Source organism: Natator depressus, chromosome 9 (assembly GCF_965152275.1).
Source record: "Natator depressus isolate rNatDep1 chromosome 9, rNatDep2.hap1, whole genome shotgun sequence".
Taxonomy (NCBI): domain Eukaryota; kingdom Metazoa; phylum Chordata; order Testudines; family Cheloniidae; genus Natator; species Natator depressus.
Genome location: NC_134242.1, coordinates 57,430,050 through 57,455,117, shown reverse-complemented (window position 1 = coordinate 57,455,117; position 25,068 = coordinate 57,430,050). Strand labels below are relative to the sequence as shown.

General features: G+C 46.4%; 1 protein-coding gene across 1 annotated transcript in view; it reads right to left on the bottom strand.

Moving 5' to 3' along the window:
• Positions 1-17,326, bottom strand: part of FAAH2 (fatty acid amide hydrolase 2) — a 31,137-nt gene extending 13,811 nt beyond the window's left edge. Inside the window, exons 1-6 of the mRNA XM_074962646.1 lie at positions 17,096-17,326; positions 12,472-12,554; positions 9,960-10,096; positions 7,869-8,078; positions 2,038-2,157; positions 1,030-1,165 (exon numbers count right to left, since the gene is read on the bottom strand). Of these exons, the coding sequence (XP_074818747.1) occupies positions 1,030-1,165; positions 2,038-2,157; positions 7,869-8,078; positions 9,960-10,096; positions 12,472-12,554; positions 17,096-17,326 (917 nt within the window). The remainder of the gene's footprint in view (positions 1-1,029; positions 1,166-2,037; positions 2,158-7,868; positions 8,079-9,959; positions 10,097-12,471; positions 12,555-17,095) is intronic.
• Between the last annotated feature and the right edge of the window lie 7,742 nt (positions 17,327-25,068).

The window sequence follows — 25,068 nt, the reverse complement described above, 5'->3', positions numbered from 1 at the left end:
AATCTTTGTCTCCCAAGATGCCCCTCCATATTAGATCGCTCAGCCAACAGCAAGCGTTAGGAACAACATTCAGCATGTGCATTGGACAGCCAGTGCGGAGGTAGACACAAAGCTGAACACGGACATGTAAAGGACACATGTGCAGCAATAAGCCAGTAAAGGGGCAGAAGCAGGGTAGAAGAACCTACAAGATTTCCCCCTGTTCTCACCACTAGTGCCTCTGCAGAAATAATTGTGGTCAGTTGGAAGTCTGTGCTTGTGTGCTGTCAGACTTTCAGTCTCTTCTCCTCCATACAGGATAGGGAGGCCTCAGGGAGCAAAAGCACAGACCCCCAACTGGCTAGTGTGCTTTTGTCTTCTGGAATGAAAGGACTACACTTGAATGTGCTGAGGTAAGGGCAGGGGGAGGGATCCAAGAGCAGCCAGTAAGGGTCATGATGGCTGGGATGAGGTGGAGCGGCTGTAAGAATCTAGCCAGGTAGGAGGGAGAAGTAACCTATAAGATACTGTACAGTGACTTTGCATTTATTTTAAGCCATTTCCCACGTTCTGGGCCCTGTGAGGAGAGCTATTCAATCAGTATAATTCACTCCCTCCAAAACTCTGCAGCAGAGGACTCACTGTGTGAAGCTTCAAATAGACAGAATGTATACCACTCACAAGGGGGAGGGATGACTGCCTGTGGGGAGTCAATGCCTATGGCACCTGCATACAGGAGATCCGATACAGAGACTAACCCCAGTGTCAGGTGCCAAGCTGGCACCGCTGCTGAAGAAGCAAATCTGTTGTGCAAGATGCGGCACATTTGTGTCCCTGAGTTTCCCCTATGAAGACTTAAAGATTTCTGCAACCTGAATTCTAAGACATCCTCTTTTGATAGACTAGTTTCGAGTCATCAGCCAGGTTGGACCAGTTACTTAACATATGGCACATGAAAGGAGTAATCAGAAATAATCAGATATATGCCTTGCTGGCCAGAAAGTGGTTGAGATCAACGATGAGTTTCACAAAGTGATAAGAGCGACCTACTTTCTGACTCCAGGCCCAGCCATGACCCTCAACATGGGCTCCAGGTCCTCAGCATAGCGACACATGGGACCCGTGCACAGGAACTCCGTCCGCACCCCCAGAGCATTGGGGAACTGACCATCATTGGGGACCACCCCTAAAAGTGAAAAGGCACACGAGTTAGTCGTTACATGGCAAAGTGCATCCTTGCAAACACAACTTCAGCCAAGGTGATTGTCAGAGAGGAGCTGCCCTTTGGATTTCCCCATATGAGAGCGCCATTCACATGCTCATATGATTCACATGCCACTTGGGGAAAAAAAGTGCTCAGCTGACACAGACCAGAGCAGCATGCCGCTTGGCTGCCTACAGTCCAGCCACACTAGGTCGTCCAGCCACTAAGTTACATGGTAATGAGAGGCTCACAGAATAATGACAGGCTGCGACTACAAGAACACCCAGCCATTTTGTTGCTGAGTCAGAAACACTGACCCTGTCAATGTCCTATTGCAAGGATTTGGTATCTAGTGTGTCAGGTCTGATGTCACCACACTTTCCCTGAGTTTAACTCATAAGAACAGCCACACTGGGTCAGACCAATGGTCCATTTAGCCCAGTGTCCTGTCTTCCTACAGTGGCCAATGCCAGATACATCAGAGCAAATGAACAGAACAGGGCAATCATTGAGTGATCCAACCCCTGTTGTCCAGTCTCAGCTTCTGGTTCCTAAAATAAAGGAGACAGGGTCAGCTTCTCTAACTTCTCAGGCCAAATTCATCTCTGGTGTAACTCCACTAGCTTCCAGGGACTTACACTGGGGAGGAATTTGACTTCCAGCATCCAGCAATAGGCTAGTACTGAAAATCCTCTCTCAAAAAGATACACACATGTCACAAGGGGGCACACAGAACACCTCCCCACACACCCACACTGATGCCTGTGGTTACCCTGCCAGTGGGAAAACATCCAGTGTCATGTCTGACTCGGGGGGAGAGAAGATGCAAATTCTCAATCCTGGACACTTGGTACCTGTGGTGGGTTTATGTCCAAAGATTCCATTGAAAAAAGCAGGCATCCGAATGCTGCCGCCGATATCTGAGCCCACCCCGATTACGGAACAGGCAGCTCCCAGGACGCAGCCCTCACCACCTGCATGAAAACAAAAATCAGAGACTTATCACTTTTCCCTATGTCCACTGCATAACGAGCTGTGGCAGCCAGCTAGCCTGTGGCAGAACAAAGGAGCTCTGCTTGCTCTCCCTGCAGAAAGTCGCAGAGTTTAAGGCCACAAGGGACCATTAGATCTGGCCTCCTGCTTATCACAGGCTGCTAACTTTGACCCAGAAACCTCCATGCTGAGCCCTATTACTTTTCTTATTTCAGTCCTCAGGAGACTAAACTGCTGGTGCCACAGGCAAAGACCAGGAGAGACCAAGGTGCCACCAATGCCCGAGGCCCATGTGAGGGCAGGGAACTGATTAGGTGAGATACTCTCAGATGAGCCTAGCAAGTGATCCACCACCTCATGCTGCAGCAGCAAGATAAACCTCCCACGGTCCCTGCCAATCTGACCTGGGGGAAAATTTCTCCATGACCCCAAATCTGCTGATCAATATGACCCTGAGCATTTGGGCAAGACACTCCGACCAGGCATCTAAAAAAGCCGATTCTCTAAACTTCAGGGCACTGTCCAACTGGCATGGCACCAACGAGCCGGTGGTACAGAGGCAGAAGCAATGTAGGAGAACCTGCAGATTCCCGCCCCGCCAACACACACACCCCTGTTCCATCCCCTGGTGCCTCTGCAAAAATAATTGGTCAGCTGAAAGTCTGTGCTTGTGTGCTGTCAGACTTTCACCCTCTTCTTCTCCATGAAGGATAGAGAGTCCACCCAGTCCAGGTGGTCCATTTCCACCTAGGAAGAATCTCTGATGCTTCAGAAGAAGTGGGGGAAAACCCCAAACAAAACTAGAATGGACCAACTGCACATTGGAGGAAAAAGTCCCTGCTGATCCCTGCAGGCAACTGGCTGAAGCCCTGAAGCTTGAGACCGGATTATAGTTATTTAAATGCAAAACTGCGAGTGTTATGAGTATGCTGAGGGCAATGCAGACAATCCTGTTCTCCCCAGGAAGAAGGGAATTAACATGGAGACCCAGATTACCAAGCCAGAAGGGACCACAACTGTCCACCACAAATCCCATGAACCTAGCCGCAGAACATCTCCCAGCAGCTGAATTAAAGCATATCTTTTAGAAAGACAGCTAATATTGTTTTAAAGACTCCAAGCACTGAGGAGTCCACCACTCCCACCAATCAGCTGTTCTAACCACCCTCACTGCTATAGGAACTTCATCTTCCAGATGCTGGATCTTGTTATGCCTTTGTCAGCGTGGCTGAAAAGTCCCCCATTCTCAGACTTCTTTTCCATGTGTAAGTACCTATGCACAGTGACCAAGCCACCCCACTAACTTGTCTTCGGGAAGCAGAATAGACTGAGCTTCTTAAGCCTCATATTGTAAAGTTTGTTTTCCAGCCCCTGGATCACTTTTGTGCCCTCCTTTGAACTCTCTCCAGTATTTCCACAGCCTTCTTGCAGTAAGGATCCTAGAACACTGTTCTATTCTATTCTAGCAGCAGTCTTACCAATGCTGCATACAGAGGCAAGATCTTTACTTCTACGTTATGTTTGTCTTTTTATACATCCCTAGATCACATTGGTCCTTTCTGCACAGCACTGCATGGAGACCTCATGTTGAGGTGATTATCTACAATGACCCCTAAGTCATTCCCTGAGTCACTACTTCCAAGACAGTCTCCCATCCTGTAGATGTAACTCACATTCTTGGTAGCCAGATGTATTATGGTGCATGTGGCTGTTCTGCATCCCCATCTTCTCCCATAAGTCAGCCACACTGGATCATTCATCCTTGGCTCCACCACTCTGACAAGCCTTACATGTGATTTTTCTGCCCCAGCCCCACCTCCAAAAGAGTCCTGAAGACAAGGATTTCTGGGGTTATCATTACCATTGTTACATATATTACAGCAGTGTGTATCTGCCCCAACCGAGGACAGGCTCTATTGTGCTAGGCGCTGTACATACACAGAGTAAGAGAGACTGCTTCTGCTCGTAACAGCTTCTCCTTCTCTCTTCCACTCAGTGACTTTCTCTTCACTCTTTGCTGACATCTCCTTCCTGCCAGCCAGCACTCCCCCATCTTCCATCTAAATTCACTGCACTCAAAACCAGACACTAGCTGATCCTGGCTTCATGCCCTAAGCTATTGAAGGCTAGAAGTTCTTTCTGTTGAGGCAGCATGTTCTGCCCCCACAGACATGAGGAGTTCCCCTGAAAGACATTGCGTCACTCAACACAACCCCTTTGGTCAGCTCTGAATGGTACTGACCACGCTCCAAATACAGTCTTGTCTACACCTGCTCAGCCAGAAGGAGGGGGGCCCGACTGTGGGCCAGAGGAGTGAAAGATAATAAGGTGATCTCTCAGGACTCTGCTAGAACCTTTCTGGCAGTGATAACCAACCAACCGAGTGGGGAGCAATCGCGCACACAGATGGAACAGGAGCCTCCAGCTACACACGCACGAGGGGACCAGTAGGAGAAGAGCAGCTTCTTGCCCATGTGATTTGCCCAATTTGTGTAAATATGTCAGAACTACTCAGTGATGTCAGCATGAAGCTACTCCAGCAAGGAAGCCCTGAAGTGACACTAGATGAGAAGTAGAGGAGATATCTGTCACTGTTCAGTGCAACAGCACCTGCATCTCCCCTCAGTTGTGCAGAAGGACATGCACTCTCAGGCTTTCAGCTCCCCGTTTCTTTACATAACCCTTAATTTGAGTTGAAACCTCAGCACAGGTCATGTCCCCTTTTTTCTGATCTCCCTGAAATCTTATCCTACACATTGTAGGGGTCAGCTCAAACCTTTGCAACAATTATAAACTCTATAGTCCTTCCTTCCCATAAGGGTAAAAGTGTCCACGGCCTTTGTCCCGGACAGCAGAGGAGCCAGGTGTCATGTCCGCCTTCCCCACCTTATTCAATTCACACTCCTTTTCAAAAGGATGTAGGATCCACATCACCACACTCCCTATGTCGAGCAAGTAATTTGGAGACTACACCACCCATGGGGACAGGTAACTGGGGACTGGCTTCACCTACTGGACTATGGTTCTGCTGGAGCAGTTTCTCCAACTCGATCTGATATTGGTGCTCGCTGTCCTCTTCTCTCACCTCATGCTGCTTCTCCCTCTTTTCTCTCTCACACTGATGCTGCTGCTACCAGTCTGCAAGCTGCTGGTTTCCAGACACACTCAATCCCTCTCTAGCTGGAGCTTGCCTGGCTCCAGATGTTGGGCTGTTCACCATTCCTGTTGCAGTGTTGTTCTTGGTCTGGACAGAACACAGTTGCTGTATCTGTCAGTCTCATCCCTGCTTCTCTCCAAGGTGTTGGCTCCAAGACTCTCCCCATCTGCTAGGCCCTCCGCCAGCAGGCTGGAGGTTCTCTTTGAACTTGGCATTGTTTCTTGACTGGTCATGGGAATAGAGCAAATCAGACATAGGTGAGAGGTTTTTCGCAGGAGTGGGTGGGTGAGATTCTGTGGCCTGCGTTGTGCAGGAGGTCGGACTAGATGATCATAATGGTCCCTTCTGACCTTAGTATCTATGAAAACTCACTAAGAGTTTGTTCTGTCTTCAGGCTGATCTCCCTTTCTCTGCATCGCTGAATCAGCCCATTTGTCTACAGCTGTTGACAATTCATTTTCCCATCTCTCTTTTCACTATTCCTTTTCCCAAAAAAAGACTTTTTTTCCCCTCTGTGTTTTTCCTTCTATAGAACTTACTTTTACTGAATTTAAGCAGGTCACACTGTTACAGTTTCCATCACTGCCACCACAGATGTCACGGGTCAGGGCAACTGCCCCTGTATTTCCCCTCTGGGGTCCAGTGAGGGCATCCACTCTCAAGCTTTCAGCTCCCTAGAAGTTGCCTTTCTTCAGTGGAGACACGTATCTCCCTCCCTCCTGACTGGGGCATCCAGGGTGAACAGTTCCCTGCCTCCACTGTGTATTTCCCAGCACAGTCAGTCAACCTAAAAAAACCTGCTTGCTTTCTCTTCAGAGACTGATAACTGAGGTACTACTACAGATATAAGTTATGACACAGCCCTTCCTATGCAAATCTACTTTATTCTTAAGGCAAAAAGCAATACAGAGAAAACATTACAATCAATAAAAGAACCTTCAGGCCTACTAATAAGCTTACCAGTGATCACCCCACCCTCTGGGTTTCTTTGTGGTTACAAGTTCACCAGAGCTTCAGCACAGAGCAAGCACACATTCTTATAAGGCCTCAAAAGAACAAGTCCTTCCAATCCTCCCTTAAGGGTCCTGGCCATTTGTTGGATCAGGCAGAAGGCCCTGAGTCATTTAAAAATCAGGCTTGTATACAGAAGTCTTTTCTTTGTCTGTTCATCGCTGCAGTTTGAACCACTATACAGGGAGTCCTCGGACTTACGACACAATTTGTTTCTCAGAATTGCATTGTAAGTCGAAACCGCTTTTCCCAAAGGAATCAATAGTATAAAAGGGGACTGGTTCCTGAACCAAGGCTTGATACACTATTTTCACCACAATAACCCAGATTTTTGTACTAAATGAATTATAGAGGACTAATGTAGGAATATCAATGTATTTATTTGATAAACAGCATTCGAATAAATGTATAAAATCACATATGCTTTGACTTTCCAGAACTTTTTGAAGGGCTCTTGGCTGGGGGCTTCTCTGAAGTCTGGGCTGCAGGTTTCTCTGGAGTCTTCTCTGGAATCTTAAAGAAAGTATCTCAGGAAGTTTGGACAGATGTTCTCCTCTTCTCCTTGTAAATTTCTCTGTAGCAGCTGTACATGTTGTATATGTCCCTATTCACAGACGCACTGCGTTCAGTGATGGGAGACAGGCTGTGCAGACAGCAAGGGAGGCAGGCAGCAAGGCAGGCAGCTGCTCAGAATGCTGGCAACATACTTTGCAGAACTGGGCTTGCTTTTTACAGAATTGTTTGTAAATAACTTTGTGGTCATATTATAATGAATGGAGCTGGAAGAAGGTCCCTTGCAGTCGCTTGTCTGATTGGCTTCCCCGGCCAGGGTAGCTTGTTGCCGGGTAGCCTTGCTGCTTGTTTTTGTTTGGCTCCCAGCCCCGGGCTCAGCCAATCAGAAAGCTTGAACAGTGAAACTGTGATTGGCTGAGGCTCAGCATGTGATGTGTGCTGTTCTCCATGCTGGCTTTCATCATAAGGGCGAAACAAGCGTCATAGGGGTGAAACAGGCTGAAAGTGAAAACCTTTGTAAGTGGCGTCTGACGTAAGTCGGGCATCATAAATCCAAGGACTCCCTGTATGCATATCCCCTCCAGGGGTGCGGGTGTTCTTCAAGGGCTGATGCCAGAGGAAGTTCATTAGCATACCCTCTCCCTACTAGGGAAGGTACATATAATGCCACACACCACATACACGGTTGCATTTTTAATACAATATACTCGAAAGTTATTAACCCTAATTCAATATGGTTTAATTTAATTCAATAAACTTATCTTATATACTGAACAAACATTATGGAATTTACAGAATATCATCAGTCCGTCACAATGCCCAACAGCCAAAACGTTCTCCTTTGAATTCCCATTGTATCAGATTGCCCACATGCTATATGACAGCTATGTGTGTGGCTAACCAGCTAACCATCTGCAGAGCTTTTAAAGTACAAAGTGATCAACAAGAGGAATTTGGCAAACTCATCTGTGCACTGCAGTATTGGCTTCCTGCCAAGAGGCACCGGCTCACCTGAGCTGCCACCCACGATCCTTTGCAGGTCATATGGGTTGTTCGTTCTGCCGTACACATTGTTGCTAGATTCATACCACATGCACAGCTCACTGCAATTGGTCACACCCAGTGGAATTGCACCAGCTTGCTTTAACCGCGACACCACCAGAGCATCTGACGTGGAGATCAAGTTGCGACGGCTAACCAGGCCAGAGGTGTTGGGCATCCCTATGGTAACAAGATAAAAACCAGATATAGTGGGTCAGAGATGCAATAACAATCCCCTTGAGATTACAAGCTATGCCAGTGCGAGATCCTATGGATGGGTGATCATTCCATATGCTGCCAAGATCCAGAAGGAGGTCTCATCCCCAAGAAATAACAAGTGCCTCATCCTACTTCCATCCCCAACAGACCAATAGTGATTTCTAGGCAAGATCACCAATTCCCCCAACCCAGAGAGAGCATGCCTGGTACCCCCAAATCCTGTAACAGTGATGCTTGGATCCACATCCTCCCACCCCAGAGAGAGGAAACTTTTCAAAAATCCTACCTTTGCGCTCCACTGGGAATAAGACTGCTATGCAAGCTGTGTCACAATCCTGATGCAATTGGGAGAGCACACAGAAGTACATCTCCTTCCTATGAAGGGCTCATCAGCAATAAGATAACCTTTCAGAACACTATCAGGACACCAGATAGTAACCTTCAGGGAATGTCTTTGCTATTTATTTTGATTAGTAAAAGGGCACCTAACCCTGAGTTCTTACATTTCAAACAAAACAACTGTAAAAATATGAAAAGATCAGAATGAAAAACAAAATCTAACTAATTGGCAGCCTACAGAATGTAAACAACAAGACAGCTAAGCACACTTAACAAAAATATGCCACCCCCGCACCATAACACTGCTGCTTCTATCCAGTGAAGAAACTAGTTAATAATCCGCTAGACAATCTCCACTTCAAAGGGGTTCTGATCTCCTTACATATAATTGGGGTGCCTTGCGCACTTCCACGTTCCACGCATGGAAGGAGAGCAGAATGGCCTGGAAGACATCTACTGTGCACACTGGAGACGATAAATGCAATAACTCTTAGGGAAGCAAGTGAGCTCATTTGTGAAGTTCAGCTACATGGGTATTTTACAGTTATTTACAGAACACCTGTAAAACCAAAGTGCTGGGCAAGGGATACTATCCACTGATCAAGTATTTTTAATGTGCCCATCTAGTATTAAAAAGAAAAAAAGTAAGAGACCAATGATCAACAGCCATGACACAGACCTGACCTGAGTGGCCAATGACTAGCAAATGAGAAATTAGGCTACAACCTCAATGCAGCTGAGCAGAAGGTATTGAGATAGCACTGAAAGTGATGGATTAAGAGGAAATGAAGAGTGTTCTGGGACGTGGTCCAGGGAAGCTCATGATAGGAGGGAGAAAGCAAATATTTAGGGAGCAATGACTTAACTTCAATGAGTCAGTTAACATTCCCACACAAAGAAAAGGCGTACTTGTGGCACCTTAGAGACTAACAAATTTATTTGAGCATAAGCTTTCGTGAGCTACAGCTCACTTCATTGGATGCATAAGCTTTCGTGAGCTACAGCTCACTTCATTGGATGCATCCGATGAAGTGAGCTGTAGCTCACAAAAGCTTAGGCTCAAATAAATTTGTTAGTCTCTAAGGTGCCACAAGTACTCCTTTTCTTTTTGCAAATACAGACTAACACGGCTGCTACTCTGATTCCCACACAGTGGGTCTAATACAGTGCCATGCAAAAGGGAGAGGAAAGAGACTGACAGGCAGAAGTTGTCTGCAGTGCTGTTGTAGCCATGCGGGTCCTAGGATGTCAGAGACACGGAGGGTGAGGTATTCTCTCTTATTGGACCAACTTCGGCGTAAGCTCGAACAACAAAAGTGGGTCTAACAAGAGATATTACCTCCCCCACCCTGTCTCTCTCAGGAGGCAGTTGAATTCAGTTTAGCCAGCTCCACTACTTGGCCTCCCTGCAAAAGCCACGACTCTCATGAGAAAGGAGCAAACTGACAACAGGCTGCAGAGTAAATCCAAACAGCGCCTGGTAAAGCTTGTGTGTAAACGCACCATGCAGCGCGAAGGCCTCCTTGACGGTGAAAGGAACCCCCAGGAAGGGAAATTTTTCCTGCAGGGAATCTTCATCTCCATGGCCTTCCGAGAGCAGTTTGTCAACATGGTGGGCCTCCTGAAGGGCTGCATCAAACCTGAGGAGAATGGTTGGGAAGGAGGGGGAGGGGAGAGAACACTGATCAGTCTCCGACTGGACTCAGATGAACCCCCAGTCCATTTCTAACCAAATCCCAACCAACATCTGAGTGGGCTGAAAAGCCCTTTAGATGGGGGTGGTCAAAGAAAGAGAAGGACTTGGTGAAAAATAAATAGGTTAAAGTGTGAAAAGCAGATAGATTGTAAAGGAAACAAACACAAAGCAACCCATTATTCATTTCCCTACCCCCATCACTAATCCCTTCACCATGGTGAGCCTTTCTCTGGCCAGCTCCTGAACAAGGGAGGGGGGTGGTGAGTGAAGACAGGACCGGGAATCAGGAAATCTGGGCTCCATTCCCAGCTCTGCCCAAACTCACTGTGTGAGCTCGACCGAGTCCCTCATTTGTAAGACAGAGGAGTTGGGGCATTAAGTTTATTAATATTTGTATAATGCCTTACGATTCTCAGACGAAAAGAGGCATATGAAGTATAAGGCAGATTGCCAACTTATTTCAATACTTTTACAGTTATAGATCAGGCTGCTCCCACACAATGAATGACAGACACACGCCAGAAATTGGTAACCTAACCAATTCTACTTTTTTCCGAAAATAATTGAACACTGTATATGTCCTATCTACGCAACATCTTTAGGGCAGACAGACCTGCAATTAAATGCATTCACCACTAGGTGTGATTGGTCCCCAAATACCATAACACCCATTCATCAATAGCTAGCGATGGATTAACCCAAATGTCTGTGTTTCTTCTGCATGTGAGTCTGCAAAAGGGATGAATGAACTAGTCCCAACAAAGTAAGAACCAACTTGAACACAGACTCAAACCCTGAAATGAATCAGCTGCCTCTGTTTCCTAAAGCCACTCAGAAGCAGCAGAATACCCAGGAGACATGCCACGTTCATGGCATTTCCAGCCTCATGGGAATTAGAAAGTACAGTATTCTCATCTAGAAGCTTGTGTTTGCAGGACTTCTGTGACTCAAGTGACACAGAAAAGTTCTGTCCATCAATACTGTAATGTAAGTAATCATTCAATTAGAATAGAAAATTAAGATAATTTACAAAAACACACACACGTGTCACAAATTTTAAAATGACCAGATTGATTTAAAACTATTCTAGATTCTGCCTGTGAATGGCAAGAAAAAATTATTCATAGAATCATAGAATATCAGGGTTGGAAGGGACCTCAGGAGGTCATCTAGTCCAACCCCCTGCTCAAAGCAGAACCGATCCCCAATTAAATCATCCCAGTCAGGGCTTTGTCAAGTCTGACCTTAAAAACTTCTAAGGAAGGAGATTCCACCACCTCCCTAGGTAACGCATTCCAGTGCTTCACCACCCTCCTAGTGAAAAAGTTTTTCCTCATATCCAACCTAAATCTCCCCCACTGCAACTTGAGACCATTACTCCTTGTTCTGTCATCTGCTACCACTGAGAACAGTCTAGAGCCATCCTCTTTGGAACCCCCTTTCAGGTAGTTGAAAGCAGCTAGCAAATCCCCCCTCATTCTTCTCTTCTGTAGACTAAACATCCCCAGTTCCCTCAGCCTCTCCTCATAACTCATGTGTTCCAGTCCCCTAATCATTTTTGTTGCCCTCCACTGGACTCTTTCCAATTTTTCCACATCATATTTTTAGCCTCTTCCTTGTTGCAAAGGAGTACAGGGGAAATGGAGCAGATATAAATAGCTGCAAGAGGCTCAGTGAATTCAGGGCTGGAATAAAAAGGTATACGGTTGATAGCCCTGAATCCTCTATTTATCCATGGAAATAGTGAGAACATGCTGTGAACGTTAATTGTTTAAACAGTTCTCACTGTGTTTTATGAACAGAATGGGCTCTGTCTTGTATTCCAACACTTTTGATCTGGAGAATGATCATTGATAGGTACATATTACTGGAATATGCATGATTCATTAAGGGCACAATCACTTGGTCAAGTTTAATTACTTGCTAGGTGTATATTGCTTATAGTTACAGAAGATGTCAGCAAAGAAAGTATGTACTATGAGCAAGAAGAACAGAGCTTCTCCACCTATCACAACCTCCCCAGGAGTCAGTGACAATTACTTTCACCTAAACTATGGGTTAATCTTGCAATTCTAACAGATGGTTGAGGCATTCAGCACTGATTCGTTGCATAAGTCATGTCTGGTTGACAAGTCACTCGGTCCTGACGTACCCCCTCCCCCAGCAAGCATGACATGGCGGGGGGTGGGTGATCACATTTGGAAAGGTGAAGAACCTCGCATGGAGGCTGGTTATCTTGCCTTGTTGCCGATGATGGCTTTTAACAGCTGCTAAACTGGACTATAGAAAAGTCCATTTCCCACCTTTCCCCTGGCTCACCTGTCCTTGACAACTGCATTGACAAGCGGGTTTATCTCCTCGATCCTCTTGATATAAGCCTGAACAACATCAGTGCATTTTACCTGCAAAAGACAACAACAACAGATACTAACTAGGTCCGGGTGGCTGGACAGAGGGTGAGTGGGAGGCTGCTGGTCACCAGGATGTTTGGGTAATTAGAGATTTGAGAAAAAGAGAAGAGGGACCTAAATTACTGCTCTCCTGGGACTGCCTTTCGGCTCCCTTGAGCCCCTATATATTACAGTTTGCAGGGTGGCGGTCACTTACCTCCCTGACCACTTCACTTCCCCCAAAACACCCATATACCCCCATAGCCATTTCCCTGGAATTCCCATTCAAATGAATGGAAAGTCACGATCTCTCCATTGCAAATTCAATACGTAGGGATCAGCTAGCCATTATAGAAATGCAGCCACCACAGCCCCACAATACAGATCACTTAGCAACCCTACACCACAGATCAGGATAAGAAGCATGCCCAGCGTAAAATGGCATGGGGAATTGGTAGAATGAAGTGACAAGAGCTGGAATTTAGCCAAGACACTTGTGTAAACTGTGCCAAATGTGCCACAGAATCTTTCATAAAAACTAATTATGTTTCCACAGCACACTTCCCACACCTTTGCCCAAAGGCTCCCTGGGGCGGAATGCGATAGCTATACTACACCAGCCACATTTGCAAAACGGTTTAGGACAAGCAATGGAAAACACCTTCACCTAATGACAGCCACAGTTCACAGCCTCAGTTTGATATTTCATCTGACTGACAGCACGTCCAGTAGCACAGCACCCCTATTGTTGTTTAAGAAAGACATTGCCTTCAATATTGAATAAGGGTGAGAATGCCCCCTACTGATTCACCACTACCAAAAATATATTGCTTTGCATTATTAGGGGTTTACTCAGTTAAAATTTAAAGAGGCCCTGACCAGAGATCTATCTGATACTAGAGCAGAGCAGGCAACTTGATTTTATCCTACCAAATAAGACTACTCTATAGTTTGGCCACCCTTTTTCATATGTGATTATGCCATTCATGTTTTCATACAAGGTATAAAAGTTTTGGTACAAGGAGGATTATGACCTATGGTGATTTTGTAGGAAGAAAAATGAAACAATGACATTTTTTAAATATATGGAACATTATTCCCTATAAGTGTTGTTGACTTAATTTTCAGTTATGCAATTATAGTATTTAGATTGTAGGCTTTTTATGGCAAGAATCTGTCTTTTCAATTGTCTGTGAAGTGTCATGCAAAAATGTATAGTACTATAAATGTACAGAGAATATACATTCAGTTGGATATTAGGTAAGATACACAAACAATTACATGGACTCCTTGCTCCAAAGACTTTTCACTTTAAAGGCAAAAAGGTACAGTACAGATAATAGAAAAGGAGTGACAAGTCACTTCCATGCCTAAATAAAATCTATCATGTACCAATGTTGGTACAGAAAGGTAGCCATATTCTACTTCAGCACTGGCTCATTTCAGTATAGGCAAGTAATCTAAACCCTGCACAAGCAGCTCATAAAGTACTTCAGGATGATAGGCATAAATGTAGTATTTAAATCTAAATGTGCTGTGACTTTACAATACACCTACTATCTCCTTAGGCAATCACATAACACTGTTATAAATATCTATCCAAGTATTTCTCCTCATAAACCTGAATGACTGCTTCACAAAGTACACATAGAAATAAATAGGACTAGTTACACAGGAAACCAATTAGCCAAATGCTCTGCTCTCTCACAAACACATATACAACTTAAATCTTTTTTTGAAAAGATTGGCGTTTGCTGTGTCTGAGGAATTTAGACTCCCCAGAAGAATGCTACCGCCATAGAATAGACCTTCTGACCTCTGCGCAGGCTCTGGACTTCCACTTTCAAAAGCACAGACGCAACTATGCACAGGATCAACTACACAATTTTTTACTAATGGGAACAGGACAGTTTTGTTCTTTATCAGATATTACACAACATGCTGCTAGATCTCTAACTGCACCTACTGCAATAGGGATCATAATGTGTGAAAGAGATGCAGCACAGATTGTATTAATGACTGGAAATTTCTAACTTCTAATCCTAGCTCTGCAGAACGGGACAAGCCACTTAGCCTGTCCAGATCTGAGTTTCCCCAAATGAAAAACATTTACTCACCTACCCTGCAGGAGTGTTGGCATAATTAATGTTTCAACTGTGCTTTGAAAGAGTAGTGTTATACAGCTGCTCTTAATAAATACTATATTATTACTGGCAGGTCTGTACCTTGGGAGATTATAGCTATATTGCAGGAACACAGCAATGGATCAGCCAGTGTATGCACTGTTTAAGATTGCATGACTCCTTACCTAGCACAAGGTGAAAACGCATGCATTCAATGCTTAATTTGTGTCAGTGCTGAGCCCCAGCACCTCCAGGCTTGGCAGTTCATAGCCCCAGCACCTCTGGGCTTGCCACATCAGTTATGAAAGTAAAAAAACTGCTTGATCTCCGGCACCTCTTTCATTACAAATTAAGCACTGCATGCATCACTATTTCATCTTAGGATAGTGGAAAAACATCTCCCTCTGAAACAATATACTGATCATCCACCTCAGTATAAAGCGCTAAAACCTTCATCTCACCCACAGCCTAGTGAATGACAACAGAAATGTAAAATCTCAGAACTGTGTACAGACAACTTTTCACATGTTAGGAAAATCAGACATTCGTTACACCCCAACTGTTACTGACATGGGTTTTGTCATGCATTAATAAGGCATCCAGTGCTCAGTGTCACAACCTTCCTAGAGGATTGAGAAACATGAGACTGATCATAAAAATGAGGAGGCTGCTTTCACACCAGATTGTGACCCATGGCAACTTTAATACAGCAGTGTGGCCTAAACCAACTCCCAGAAAACAATGCTGCATAAAGATTAATCTTGAACCAAGCGGAAGTCATATTAATGTAGATTAATACCCATTAATTGCAATGTAGACATTCCCATTGCCTCACTGGGTATGCCACCATTGCAATTAAACACCTGTGATTCAGGCTTGCAGGGCTGGGGTTGCAGGGCTGTAAGATGGCAGTATAGATATTAGGGCTCACACATGAGCCTGCGCTCCAGGACCCCATAAAGGGGCTGGTCTCAGAGCTCAGGCTCCAGTCCGAGCGTAGGTAGAATCTTCACAAAGTGCTACAGCTGCACCACTGCAGGGCTGTAAGTATATACCAGTGTTTTTCAACATAGGGTCCGCAGACTATGTCTAAGGGGTTTGCAAAAGGTGACTATGAAAATAAAGTTTCAGATCCCAGAAAAGGCATTCCGTATGTGAATACCCTGACCTACAGCAGTGTTGTCATTACCGTAGAAGCCTGCAGTTTAGCGCCCTTTCTCACGTTGCATCAAATGCCATGCCGAGCAACGCAACATTTATAGATGAATTCTGTTCAGTCAGTTTTCAGTCTAAGATTTCTATGATAGTGATCCGCAGACCACAGGTTAAATTTCCAAAGGGGTCCGCACCTCCATTCAAAATTTGTTAGGGGTCCGCAAATAAAAAGAGGTTGAAAACCACTAGTGTAAACAAGCCCTTGGATCAGTTTAGAATATATGCCAGGAGCTGCAGTCTCTGGAAGCTGCACTGCTCGTTACGGTGGACTTGTCATTTCTGCATTGTATGTTGACACATTCCCCCATCAAGGCTTGCCTCCACTGAGAATTATATGATAGTTACTTCCTCTATATAGAATTCCCAAAGGCCCCCCGTCTCTCAGAACTGCCTGTATTTCAAGGATTATTATGCCCAAATGGTATTACATAGTGTCCTTACCAGGAGAAAGCGATGGCTTGTTTTGCCAAGGACAATCAGCTCATTACTAGAGGAAAGGAGAGGTCTAGCTGGGAGTTTATGGAATTCATATGTTCCACAGGATCAGCTCTCCAGACATCCTCTCCTCCCATAGTATTGAGCCAACAGACTCTGGTCATGTCAGCCAGGTCCCTCTCTCCCCAGCAGATGCTCAGGATGATCTATCAGACAAGAGGAACAAGAGAGAACTAGTCCTTTCCCATAGGAGAGTGCACTTAGAATGCCTCTGGATGGCTCCTGGCCAAGGCAGCCTGATCAGGGACCTGGCACCCTTTGGGTCTATATCCTCTCCTGGTGCTGAGAGAAGCCCACAAAGGGAAGAAATGGGGTTGCCCTCACCCAGCACACATATATCCCATCCCACCGCACACAGCTGGCACTGGGACTCCCCCTGCTACCCACAAAGTGCAGCACCAGGTATATAGAGGGTGCCCCCCACCCCAGGCAGGCACGATGTCAAGCTATAGAGAGGATGTCCCCCATCTCTGGGGGCAGAAAGGTGCAGCAATGAGTGCATGTAGGGGGTCCCCCACACACCCGGGGGGTGGGTCGCAAGAGAGGGCGGAGCGCACAGCGGGTCCTCTCCCGCACGCGGGGACTCAGAGCCGGGGGCCGGGAGCGGCCCCTTCACTGCAGCGCACAAAGCTAGGCAGGGAACCCAGGAGTCCTGCGCTAAAGGCGCCGCTCCTGGGAGGCGAACTACAAATCCCAGCAGCCCCCGCCCCCCGCTCTCACCTCCCGGCGGCGGATGCGCCGAGCCAGCTGCCCGGCCGACAGCTGCAGCAGCGGCTGGCCCGGCGGTGGCACGCAGCGCGTGGGGGGCGCCCCGGCCAGCGGGGGCAACGTGCGGGGGCCGGGGGCGAGCGCCGCGGAAGCGCGCGCCGCCAGGCTTAGCAGCATGAGGAACGCGCGCGACAGGAGCCGCAGCACCAGCACGAGGCAGCGCTCCGCGCGCGACAGCGCCATAGCGAGGCAGGGTCAGGAGGGGGACCCACAGTGCACCTCGCGGAGCCGCTGCCGCCGCCTCTACGATCCGCAGGCTCCCTCCTCCCCGCTGGCGAGGGAGCTGGAAATGGCACCGCCCCGCAGGGCGGGGCAATAGGAAGCGCGCCCCCTAGGGAGGGGCGAGCGCTGGGGCACTTGCGGGGGGGAAGGGCGTGTCAGAGGCTGGTTGAGGGAAGGAATCCCAAGCCCTGGGCAGCACTCACTGGGGAGCCCGTGGCCAGCGACACGCCCCCCCCCCCCCCCCCGCAGCCAGGGACAGCGCTGCCAGGGCAACCCTCCCCCTGCCCACCAGAGACAACACTGCTGGGGCAACCCCCCCCCCCCCAGCTAGGGTGATCATATGTCCCGTTTTTATACAATCTACCTTGTACTTGCTGACAGCCGCATGAGATACAAGGAGCATATCAACATTACAGAAAGATAATTAGTGACTTCTGCCTGCTGCTGACAGGGAAAGCTTGTCCCAAGTTCTTGTGAACACAGGAGTTAGAGCTCCTGTTCAGATACCTGTTTTATAGCAACCTTCCCACCCCGTGGTCATCACCAGAGTTCAAACCCAAAACCTTCTGCACTAAAGCTTAGAACAGTACCACTTGAGCTAGAAGAGCAACTCCAGTATCAGCTAGCAGTGGTAGGTTATTGTCTTTTGGAGTAGCTACTGGAGAGCAGACATGGTTTAATTTATAAGCATGTTGCACAAGAGACTGACATTCAGCAGTTTCCTACTACTACCAGTGGGATAGTCGTGGTGGAGACTGCATGCTGTGGCTAGTCCACCTTTCCCCATGGCCATGTATCTGCTGAGGGTCTAAGCAAGTGATAAGAATACTGGCTGGACAGTGACAGAGACAAGCTTGTGAACGTCACCATGCTTTGAGAAAATGAGACAGGGAACTCTGCACACAGCATCCAGCCTTAGAGCAGAACAGATGGAAGTGCTGAGAAGCTGAACCTAAATGTGCCTCAGCACGTCTCATGTGGCAATTTCTCTCTCGTACAAAGGGGTTTTCCTCCCTCAAGAATGCTGAAGGAGACAGTTTCTCATTTTGAAAGCTCCCTGGGTGCAGTAAGCCACCTGTAGGAGATCTGGCTAGTCAAGGCATTTATCTAACACCAATAACGGCAACCACCTGAGTCAGTAGGCACTGACCCTCATCATATGCCACTGGTGTAAAACCTCGTGGAGCTGGCATATCCTGTCCCAGTGGATAATGTTACAGCACCAGTCACTATAGTATCTAGGCATCAAGCCTTCCTCCCTTACTTCACTCCATACAAGTAGAGTATGTCTCCTCCCCATGACATTTTAAATATGACAACACAGGCTTTTCCCTGATCAGATTGTACAACTAACCGAGATAATCTGGTTATGAAGTGCCAATACCTGATGCTTCTTATGTAGACCATTCTCATGCAGATTCTCGTGCACCTGGCCAAGCATGCAGTGCAGTATATGGGGTGATGAGAAATTGCTTCCTGATCCCAGCAGGTAATTGCCCTGAAGCATGAGAGTGGATGCTCTCATTATATTAGCTCATGCATCGGTGACTGGTATTACGCATAATGCAAACTCAGTCAAGATCTCTAGTGTAGATAGATCCGTAGTTTGATCTCAGTCTGGCTTCTCTTGAGCAAATTTCCACACCACAATTGGCCCTCTTGTTAACCATCCCAACAGCCAAGCTAAGGACTGCATGGGCCATGGAGACTGACTGCCTCAACCCTAGAGGGGACTCCTCCAAGGTAGCCCTAAACTCAGCGGAAGTTTGCACCATCACAGCTTATGTTGCTCTGTGCAATAAGGGTGCCAGTGTCCAGGGCTATCATTCTAGCACCTTCTATCAGCTAGAAACCAACACAGTAAAAAACCTGACCGATTGTAAATAGCCCCCTCCCCCCCCTTTCCTTTTCCCTGTTAGCTTTAATGTAATAGCTGCATTCATTTTTTAGCATAGCTGGGGCACTGGCCATTGGAAACCTTTAAATAATCTTTGGATGCCCACAGAAAACAAGTGGGCTGCAGTGAGCAACATGGGGGCTTGTTCTATTCACATGGTCTGTGAGCTCAGCTTCACCCAGACAGTTTATGATGTAATCAGGGGCCTCCTATTCTGTGGCTCTTCCATTGTGCTATTCTCCCTGCACTTCTAAGAGCGGGGCTGGGCCCACCATATGCGGCCTGCCAGCTACCTGAGCTCTGTTTCCTTTCAGCCAGGGGGTGGCTAACAACCCCCACCTCAATGAAACCAGGATAGTCAGACTTAAGGTGGGGGGGGGGGGGGCATGATTTGTGCTGCTGAGTCCCAACAGAGTAACACAATCGGTCTCTGGCCAGATGAGTGAACAATCCAGGGAGAGAGAGAGAGCAAAAGGATCAGCTGACTGTGCACAAAAGCCCAGGTTCAGACAGGCTGGGACAGGGAGCTGTGTTTTGCTTCTGATTGGTGGAGTGGTTGATGAGTCCTGAATACCAGTCCAAGACCCCAAATTGCACGCTTACCTCTGAGAAAGTGACAGCATCATGTCAGGAGCTCCTTGCAGAGCCTTGAGGGTTGAGAGGAAGTGGGAACCTCACCATGCATAGCACTGGTCACAGCTACAGAGTGAGTTTTCCAGCAGAGGGGTCTCTCTTCATCAGGGCTGTACAGTGTCACCCGGCCCTCAGCTGTTTATATATGGCTTGGATTTATCTGGGACTTTTCATCCCGAAGGGGCCCAAAACACTTCACAAATGAGACAGCTCATCAAGATCTAATAGGTGGCCACCTTTCCTCTGAGCCTGGTTTTTGGTTAAGACACTGGACTGGAAGTCAGAAGACTTCTGTTCAATTCCTGCCTCTGCCAGAGACTGTGTGTGACCTGGGGCAAGTCACTGTATCCATGTCTCCGCTCTCCATCTGTAAGATACCGCCTCACTTGTCATATCTCTTTAGATCAGGGGTCTCAGACTCAATTTACCTTTGGGCCAAAACCACTCCTCAAATCCTCCCAGTGGGCCAATAATGTCACTGAAGATGGTGTTCAGAAAATAAAACATTTATATTGTATTTTTATTTATAATTTCTTATAAATAATAAAACTGTCATACAACTGTATACAATTCTTCACCTGCCAGAGTTTTTAGTGTTTGCCAGACACCTGGCAACACTTCAGTTCTGTCAGTTTGTTGATGTTTGGCCTCAGTGACTGAGCAGTTGAAAACTTCACGATTGCAGCAAGGTGTGCATCAGATAGTTGTGTTCGGTATTTTGACTTGTTTACATTCATTGTGGAAAAAAGTTTCTCACAAATGTAAGGTTTCAGACTAACAGCCGTGTTAGTCTGTATTCGCAAAAAGAAAAGGAGTACTTGTGGCACCTTAGAGACTAACCAATTTATTTGAGCATGAGCTTTCGTGAGCTACAGCTCACTTCGAGAACTTTGAGACCCCTGACCTATATAGAGTAGAACAGAACCCCAAGCATTCAAAAATCATGATTGGTTTAAAAATAATAAATCTTAGGTTCTTTTTATTGGTCTTTCGGTGTCATTGTGACACACTCTATGTGACTTTGTGCAGGTATGCTGATGAGTGTGAATGTGATGTGGCTGGAATATGCTTCATGCAGGGGGTCTCTTCTGGGGTATCATTGTGGAGCTTGTAGTCTACTGAGCGTGGTCATCCTATTTATGTGGATGTATCACACTTGTATCTGGGACTGGAGATATGGAGTGTGGCTCTGAGGGCCTATTGTAATTATGCAACGTGTGAGCCATTGGTGGTGGTTTGGAAACTTGATGGCTCTCATCGACCAGGACAAGTGACTGTGGATGGCTCTGTTTGCAGGCAGGCCTTCCTGTGAGTCAAGCTGGGAGGAATGAAGGCTTGGGGTCTCAAGGACATGTGGTCATGTCGCCTGAACTGGAATCCATCTTTAACCTGGTGTTTTTCCATTGAGAAGGAGGGGTGGGAACCCAGAGGGACAAAGGATTCCCGTCTTGTACAAAAGATATATAAGTGGGTGGAACGGACCAAGGGGGAGCCATCATGAGGAATCCCCTAGCTACCACCTGAGCTGGAACAAGGGCTGTACCAGGGGAAAGGATTGTGCCCAGACTAGGAAGGTGTCCAGTCTGTGAAAGAAACTTACTGAAACATCTCTAAGGGTGAGACTAAATCTATATTCAGTTTTTATTACTGTACTAGACTTAGACTTGCGTGTTTTATTTTGTTTTGCTCGGTAATTCACTTTGTTCTGTCTGTTACTACTTGGAACCACTTAAATCCTACTTTCTGTATTTAATAAAATCACTTTTTACTTATTAATTATCCCAGAGTATGTATTAATATGGGGGGGGCAAACAGCTATGCATATCTCTCTATCAGTGTTATAGAGGGCGAACAATTTATGAGTTTACCCTGTATAAGCTTTACACCGGGTAAAACAGATTTATTTAGGGTTTGGACCCCATTGGGAGTTGGGCATCTGAGTGTTAAAAACAGGCACACTTCTGTAAGCTGCTTTCAGTTAAGCCTACAGCTGTTAGGGGACGTGGTTCTGACCTGGGTCTGGGTTTGCAGCAGGCTAGTGGGTCTGGCTCAAACCAGGCAGGGCACTGAAATCCTAAGCTGACTGGGCAGGAGAGCAGGAGCAGAAGTAGTCTTGGCACATCAGTTGGCAGCTCCCAGGGGGTTTCTGTGATCCAACCTGTCACAGTCATATCCACTAGAGTTCACATCTTCAAGCTTTTCTCCACAATGATGAGGGCTAGGAACATTTTTAAGTGCAAGCTGAGATTCTCACATAATCACCTGAATCCAGGACCTGGGACTTTGAGCATCAAATATCACAAAACACATGGAAAAAATCACAAGAGTTGGCAGCAAGGCAAAGAGGTCCTGCCTTCAAGTATTTGTTTTGTATTTGCATCGACCAGCTGTATCTCTTCACTCTGCTTGTGTCTCTGGCGGAAGATTGGGAGTCAAAGGACAAAATTCTCAGATAGAGCTTACAGAGCCAAGGGAAAACCTTGAAATGAAGGGGAATTCATTTCCTTATCAAGCTGTTTTTATGGCTGCAAACTCCATAAATCAGCATTTGTGCAGCCAGTAATTCACAGGGAATACACAGTGGGAGAACACCAGGGTTTCATGGGACAAATGTAAACCTCAGTCTCCCAGGAGGGATAGTCTTCATCTTGATAAGAGTCTGCTAAAATGTATCTTAGAGACAAAAGCCTTGCCGTGCTTAAGGTTTTGAGATATGTGATGCTGTGGAATGCTTTGGAAACAGGATATCCAAAGACTATAGTATCAGCTTTATAAATGTGATATGTAGCTTTAGTGGCCCACTAGGGATTGTAGTCCTGGCACATTGGATGAGCTATAAGGTGTGACATTATCTGATTAAAATATGACCACATAGATCATTGTTACTACCACTGTTATATAATTGCAACAAATCTTGTACAAAATGAGGCATGTAAGATGTCTATGGAAAGGTTATGATTAGCTGAATATGATTATGCTATTTGTATGCATGTATCATTTTTGTACTTCAAGTTATGAGTATTGGCTCTATATCTGGATTTCAAATGTTTGCTCCTGGGGTAACACCCACAAAGTATTTCGCAAATTAAATGGCTCATCAAGGAACACTTAACTCACAATGGACCATGGGAGATGCCTATCTACAGATAATAGATTTTCCTGCTATGACTAAGCGAAGTCATGCATGGACATGTGATTTGCTCATGTGACTCCAAACTCCATCTTTTACTGATAATTTTCCTCTAGCTGTGCTGAGGGCTTTGTTTGAAACACTAGGTTTCCCTCCACATGACAGAAGCTATAAAAGGACCTGGAAACATCTCCATTTTGCCTCTTTCTTGCTCAAGCCTCAGGACTGTGGACTTATACTAATGGGAGCATATATTGTATGTATTTCATAGAATCATAGAATAGAATATCAGGGTTGGAAGGGACCTCAGGAGGTCATCTAGTCCAACTCCCTGCTCAACGCAGGACCAATCCCCAACTAAATCATCCCAGCCAGGGCTTTGTCAAACCTGACCTTAAAAACCTCTAAGGAAGGAGATTCCACCACCTCCCTAGGTTACCCATTCCAGTGCTTCACCACCCTCCTAGTGAAATAGTTTTTCCTAATAGCCAACCTAGACCTCTCCCACTGCAACTGGAGACCATTGTTCCTTGTTCTGTCATCTGCCACCACTGAGAACAGCCTAGCTCCATCCTCTTTGGAACCCCCCTTCAGGTAGTTGAAGGCTGCTATCTAATCCCCCCTCACTCTTCTCTTCTGCAGATTAAAAAAGCCCAGTTCCCTCAGCCTCTTCTCATAAGTCATGTGCCCCAGACCCCTGATCATTTTTGTTGCCCTCCACTGGACTTTCTCCATTTTGTCCACATCCTTTGGGGGGCCCAAAACTGGACACAATACTCCAGTTGAGGCATCACCAGGGCCGAATAGAGGGGAATAATCACTTCCCTCGATCTGCTGGCAATGCTCCTACTAATTCAGCCCAATATGCCATTAGCCTTCTTGGCAACAAGGGCACACTGCTGACTCATATCAAGCTTCTCGTCCACTGTAATCCCCAGGTCCTTTTCTGCAGAACTGCCTCTTAGCCAGTCGGTCCCCAGCCTGTAGCAGTAAAATGGGATTCTTCTATCCTAAGTGCAGGACTCTGCACTTGTCCTTGTTGAACCTCATCAAATTTCTTTTGGCCCAACCCTCCAATTTGTCTAGGTCACTCTGGATCCTATCCCGCCTCAGCTTAGTGTCATCTGCGAACTTGCTGAGGGTGCAATCCATCCCATCATCCAGATCATTAATGAAGATGTTGAACGAAACTGGCCCCAGGACCGACCCCTGGGGCACTCTGCTTGATATCGGCTGCCAACTAGACATCGAGCCATTGATCACTACCCATTGAGCCTGACAATCTAGCCAGACTTGATAGTCCTTTCGTCTGATCCATATTTCTTTAACTTGCTTGCAAGAATACTGTGGGAGACCATATCAAAAGCTTTGCTAAAGTCAAGGAATATCACATCCACTGCCTTCCCCATATCCACAGAGCCAGTTATCTCATCATAGAGGGCAATCAGGTTGGTCAAGGATGACTTGCCCTTGGTGAATCCTGATCACCTTCCTCTCCTCCAAGTGCTTCAAGATGGATTCCTTGAGGACCTGCTCCATGATTTTTCCAGGGACAGAGGTGAGGCTGACCGGCCTGTAGTTCCCTGCGTTCTTCTTCTTCCCCTTTTTAAAGATGGGCACTATATTTACCTTTTTCCAATCATCTGGGACCTCCCCTGATCTCCACGAGTTTTTAAAGATAATGGCCAATGGCTCTGCAATCACATCAGCCAACTCCCTCAGCATCCTTGGATGCATTGCATCCAGACTCATGGACTTGTTCTTGTCCAGTTTTTTTAAATAGTCCTTCACCTGTTCTTTCACCACTGAGGGCTGCTCACCTCCTCCCCATATTGTGTTGCCCAGGACAGCAGTCTGGGAGCTGACCTTGTCTGTGAAGACTGAGGCAAAAAAACTATTGAGTACTTCAGCTTTTTCCACATCATCTGTCACTAGGTTGCCTCCCCCATTCATTAAGGGTCCCACACTTTCCCTGACCTTCTTCTTGTTGCTAACATACCTGTAATATACCTCTCACCTTTCTTTCTTTCTTTCTTTCTTTCT